Source organism: Telmatherina bonti (genome assembly GCF_933228915.1).
Source record: "Telmatherina bonti genome assembly, chromosome: 3".
Taxonomy (NCBI): Eukaryota; Metazoa; Chordata; class Actinopteri; order Atheriniformes; family Telmatherinidae; genus Telmatherina; species Telmatherina bonti.
In genome coordinates, this window is record NC_136621.1 from 41,104,157 (window position 1) to 41,110,111 (window position 5,955).

The 5,955-nt window shown below is 45.0% G+C and overlaps 1 protein-coding gene across 1 annotated transcript; it reads right to left on the minus strand.

The window, feature by feature from the left end:
* Positions 1–526: 526 nt before the first annotated feature.
* spcs3 (signal peptidase complex subunit 3) lies at positions 527–3,920 on the minus strand. Its single transcript, XM_079264362.1, has 5 exons — positions 3,731–3,920; positions 1,961–2,035; positions 1,668–1,743; positions 1,029–1,144; positions 527–898 (listed from the first exon to the last, which is right to left on the minus strand). The coding sequence occupies exons 1-5, from the start codon at positions 3,913–3,915 to the stop codon at positions 766–768; spliced, it is 585 nt and encodes a 194-aa protein (XP_079120488.1). The 5' UTR covers positions 3,916–3,920; the 3' UTR covers positions 527–765.
* Positions 3,921–5,955: the final 2,035 nt, after the last annotated feature.

Genomic DNA, 5,955 nt, shown 5'->3' on the forward strand with positions numbered 1-5,955 from the left:
GCTGTGCGGAGTTCATCGCCTCCAGAACCAGAGACTGATCCAGAAGTTCTGGTTATGGGATACGTCCATATCGGCCAATAAAAATACTTACTGTGTGTAGATCCCACCCTGCTGCTACGAAGCATTTGTTCCAGATAGTAAAATGCCGCGAAGCCTTGCAACATTGGTTCCGCTCCATTTATGGCTCTGGTGACCCAGCCGTGAGCCGGGTGGGAGGAGTTTCCACTCCGTATTGAGGCGTGGATCAGCAGGACGGTTGGCTCAGATCTGACGGCGTGTTCAGCGAGAACCCCCCTCCAACCAATCAGAAGTTTGGTTCCAGTCCAGCTGATGTCCTCTAGTGGACCACTTCACTTAGCAGACGGCAGAAACGTGTGAAAAATTACGCTTTTATTGACTTTATGATAAATTTCACATTTTGTTTTGGTAAAACCTCCGTCTGAACGCTCAATTCCATTTAACCGGCAAACTCCACCTCCACTCTCCTAAGGGGAAAGGAGCTGACCCCGTGTTTTCCTTCTGTCACATGATCACAGCAGCCAATCCGATGTAATGATGCTGTTGGTTGTGACTGGTTTATTTCAGGTTTCTGGGGGTCGGACAAGACCCCCATCCTGGACCGGAGAGCCAGGAAGGAACAGAGCTACGTTCTTCTTCTTTTCCTCCAGACGGCGCACGATACGGACCGAGGATGATGATGAAAGGATTCGTTTCACACAGTTTCAGTTTTTATTACAAACACACGTTTACAGGAAGAAGAGACGTCTAGTAGCTCTTGGCGGTCTCGTACGTTCCTGGGAACGGCAAGCTGACATGTCCGCTTCCGGCGACCAGCGGCAAAATTCCGGCGTTGGGAACAACGTTCCAGGACAGCGTCAGCGTGATGTTCTTATTGGCCCTGCAGACGAGGAAGAAGAGTTCAGCCAGAGCGCGGACACAACGCCGCCCTGAACCGGCTACAACCGGGTTACAGGCGGTAATGACCCCGAGCGGGCCCGAAGGCGGCGGCTTGTGGCAAGCTCACTCACCTGAGTCCGTTCCCGTCGTCGAAGAAGAAGTATTTGGACTTCATGTCTCTGAGGAGGAGTTTGGTGTTTTCCCCTCGAAGAACAATCTTATCCCAGAGGACCACCTGGTTCAGAGCCTGAAACACAAACACGCCATTCGTCCGTTAAGAGACGTTAAACTCGCCGCCATCTCTGGGATCACGCAAAACGCCACCGCAAAACCGTTTCTACGCTTTTCCACAGGTGTAACGGAAACGCTGTGATTGGTTTACAGAAATCTGACTGGTTCTTTAGCAGACATGGGGGTGGGACTTAACGCAGGAAAATAAACCATTTATTCACATAGAATTTACACTAAACGTAGCAGCTGGCGCCACATTTGCCGGCTGGTCCGGACCTGGAGACCAGGTGCTGGTCCCGTCAGGTCAGAATATTTTCTACACAATGGAGCCTGAATTCACTGTTTATATTATTTGATTCAATTGTCAACTAAATTTCATTTAAATTTGAATAAATGTTGCTTTTTGGGGTAAATATGTGATTAAAATGCTGTTAATGAAGATTATTTACAGTTCCAGCCGTTGTTTTTACTGTTTTCTGACTTGTTATATTTACTAATAACGGCGACGTGGAGCAGGACGTACGGCCGGCAGGACTTACGTTGCTCTTGGTGGCGTACTCCGCTGACAGGTAGAGAAACAGCTGTTTGACGTTCCAGTCAAAAATGGGCTGCAGGTGTGTGAAGGTTAAAGAACAACAGGAGGACAGGAATGCAGCGCCGCCAGAGGGTCAGAGCGGCGAGGAAGCTGACGGTTCGACCTGCAGGATGTCCTGCACCAAGCTCCGCCTACTTCAGGACGTCCCGCACCGAGCTGCCGCCATCAGCAGCGAGGTGGAGGATGCTCGCTAACATGAACAGGTGTCCATGACGGACGCACGCTGCAGAAAGGATATCAGCTGAAACATCGAAGGTGATGAAACCGAGGTCGCTGCGTTCTCTGGGTCCGGTGAAGTCGTCTACGTTCTTCCTGGTGAACGAGAGATAAAGCTCCACTATGTCATTCTGAACATTTCCTTCAGTAAATTCTCCATGTTTTTCCCAGAAAGAAGCAACGATAAAAAGTTATCGTTTCACCAGAGCGATGAAATCTCCTTACTTTCACCAACTCAAACTCCATTAAGTACTCAACTTGGAACATTTTAAATGGACGTCCACGTCTTTGTCCTCATTCTTCCATGCTGTTCTCGCCTTCTAAAGGTAAAGGTCCTTTTCTGCAGGACATAGATGGACGGTTTCGCTCGTCTCTTCCGTCGATTTACGGAATTTGGTTTGTTTTCAAGAAACTGTTATCCATGACGGCGCAGAGAACAGAGCGAAACCACCGGGGGCAGCGTCTAGTCGTACAGCCAACAAACAAGCAAAAGGAACAAACCTAAGAAGAGTAACATGAAGACAACGAAGAGACTGGCTGTGTCAGAATGTCCACCATACGCCCCAACACCTTCATTAACAACATAGAGCTTCATCTTGTTGGCGAATACTTCCCGTTGCAGATCACATGACAACTGACTGTTACCAGGCAACCATCAAATCCAATCCAAACTTGCGTAAAAAAATATTTTATTCTTTTTATGTTGCATATTTATTCAACAAATATAAATTATAGGTTTTTTTTTTTAAAACCTGTTTTCACGTTCTTGTCACTGAGTTCCTGCTGCAATGCATTGTGGTCTATATTGATGCATCTGACCATCGATGCTCACTCAGGATGCATTGTGGGTAATGGAGTGTTCTCTCTGGACATTTAGAAAAAAACATGGCGTGAGGACCATGAAGGGAACAGATGAACATCCGGACACACCCACTGCTGGATAAAAAAAAAAACTGCTGATGTCGTTGACAATTTGTGGTTTTCTTTTTTTTTTTTTTTCTTTGGACAGTTGTAAACAAATTTATAGCAGCACGCCTACCAACTCTGATCTCAGTGCAGCCCCTAGTGGACGAACTGACCATAGCAACATGAAGAGGTGAATGAGGATGAGGACAGACATGTTTGCAACTGACGTCCTCATTTCTGTATGTTAAGAAGCAGAAATGGAACTTAAGCTAGCTAGCTAACGCAGCTAGTAGCATGCACGATTTTAGGGCAGCATCCGGGCACTTTCAGGCAGTTTTAAATGTCGGTGTGAATGCACAACGCACTTAAACAAGTAGTGTTAGTCCGCTAATTGAGACACACCCTCTGTTAGCAAAGATAGCTACCAGCCTGCAGTATTAGCGGCCGGCTAGCAGCCTGCAGTATTAGCGGCCGGCTAGCAGCCTGCAGTATTAGCGGCCGGCTAGCAGCCTGCAGTATAAACAGCTAGCTAACAGCCTGCAGTATAAGTGGCTAGCTAACAGCCTGCAGTATAAGTGGCTAGCTAACAGCCTGCAGTATAAGTGGCTAGCTAACAGCCTGCAGTATAAGTGGCTAGCTAGCAGCCTGCAGTATAAACAGCTAGCTAGCAGCCTGCAGTATAAACAGCTAGCTAGCAGCCTGCAGTATAAACAGCTAGCTAACAGCCTGCAGTATAAGTGGCTAGCTAGCAGCCTGCAGTATAAGTGGCTAGCTAGCAGCCTGCAGTATAAATGGCTAGCTAACAGCTAGCAGCCGGCAGTATTAATGGCTAGCTAGCAGCCTGCAGTTTTAGCGCTTAGCAGTTAGCTAACAGGATGTTCTTACAGCAGAACTTTAGACACGTGGATGTCTACCGGGACTCTTCTGTCCTTGAAGGCTGTGGTGATGAAGCAGCCGAACGTCAGCGCCGCCATGACGCTGAGAGAGAAGGCGAACAGAGAGTTTGCTCTGGAAAGAACCGTGTTCATCTTTAAACTATTTGGTTCCGTTTTCACCACAATAACCGTCATCCAGGAAGAAGAGGAAGTTCACGGGATTCCGGTTCAACCTTTCAAAATAATACACTCGATAACGATGACTCAGCAGAAAAAAACGACAGAAACCCAGCTGGCTGAATGAATGTGTGGCTTTGTGGACGAAGGTTGATCATCAGAGTATTTCACCCCGTTTTGTCTCCGTTTTCATCGGTCCAATGTGCTTGAATAAACATCGTCCTGGAGACATGTTAAAGTTTTATTTACTTTTACCGACTCTACTTCCGGTCCGTGTAATGACGTCATTCCGCTAACTTGATGAAGCACGAAAGAAACCCCGAAAGTCCGTTTAAATGAATGAATAAGCGGAAGAAGTTGCTTCTAAAATGTATTGAAAAACGACATTAAAACAATGAAAAGATGACAACATAACTTATATCAAAGTGTCCTTCTGTCAAAGTCAATAAATCGTGTGACTTTTTATTTATTGTACACTGTATACTTTGTAGATATTGAATATATTTATATTATATTTATTCATTATGTCTTTTGGTGTTGTTTTTCGGGTATTAAATGTGTGTGCATAGTCTTGGAAGCATGTGCCACTGCCATTTTGGTTGTACATGTGATAAATAAAAACATGAAACTTGATCTTTTATTCTAGAAGATTTGGGGGGGAAAAAAATAGAAATGTTAGACATATTAGTTGAGAGACTCTTGAAACAATCCAACACCTCACACAGGATGTCAGAATAAAACATGGAACGTCATCACCATGAAGCGGCTCAGTGTATGAGAATGAGAGGATTAAGATCTTGCAAGACTTCCAGATACAGAACAACAAACTGATGGGGGCCAAACAAGCAGAAACAGTGATCAAAGTGGTCTGGATGGTCCAGATAGATGGAGGTCTGCAATATTCTGGTCTGAATAATGTGGAATGAGACGGTAGAGTGGTGTCCATCACATCATGCAGGAGCACCAACAGGATCTCCACAGCAGACCTGGAGCCTCATTTCTAACCTGGCAGCACCAAACCCACCGTAGACCAGTTCCAGTCCACTCCTAGGGTTTCTAAAAGCAGGACTTGGCGGTAAAACGTCCCGACCTCCACACCAACTCTGACCCCGGCGTACGACAACATCTGGAGAAACGGGAAACGGCGACACCAAAGGCAGAAAATAAAAGCAAAGAAATCTGAGCCATTTGTTCCAAATGAAATGTAAACTTTCCCCCAGAATGTTGGACATTAACAGCATCTGCAGAAGAAGAGAAAAAGTTCCTCCAGCACGTAAAACGTCCAGCAGGAAAATGTTCTGAAACCAAGCAGTTCTACATGTTAGAAAAGCCACATCACACAGTTAATAAGTCGTACAGAAGCTGCCGTACTAATAAAGCTCTACATGAAGACCTGCAGGTAAAAGGAGGCGGTCGCCATGACAACAGCCCATCATCAGGCTGCTCAGGTGTTTCCTCCACCTGCAGATACAGAACATGAAGTGATGGTTGGATATAAAATGCTCCCCAATGTGGCTTATCTGTCCCTGCTGGTGGACATGGAACATGGAGACTCTGGACTCCAGTCCGGCACCTTCCAAAGGGAAGGGACTGACAGGTCGGAGCTGCTCATGCCTTTTTACCGCCACGTGGAGTTTCTATAAATCCCAAAAGTTGGCTATGACTGGTGTACGCTGGGTTTTGTGCAACAGCTTTATAAATGAGGCCCCTAGTCTCTGGTCTCTGGTTTCTGGTTTCCAGACACAAACTGTCCATGTTAATGTTTTTGCAGAATCATTTGGATCATTTGTTTTGAATGATTGAACCCTCAAACCTAAATTTTATACATAAATAAACAATTAAATAAATTAAATTAAAAGCAGTTGTAATCTTTTTATGAATAAATCCCGCTATTATACTTTCTGAAATCATTTTTACAGATTTAAAAATCTTCCAGTCACATTCATGTTGATCATTTATCAAAAATGAACAAAAATCAGTTTAATAATCAGAACAAAGATTATAAAAGAGAAACATTTTAATTCAGATTAGAATTTAACCTCATTAAACCGGTTCTGC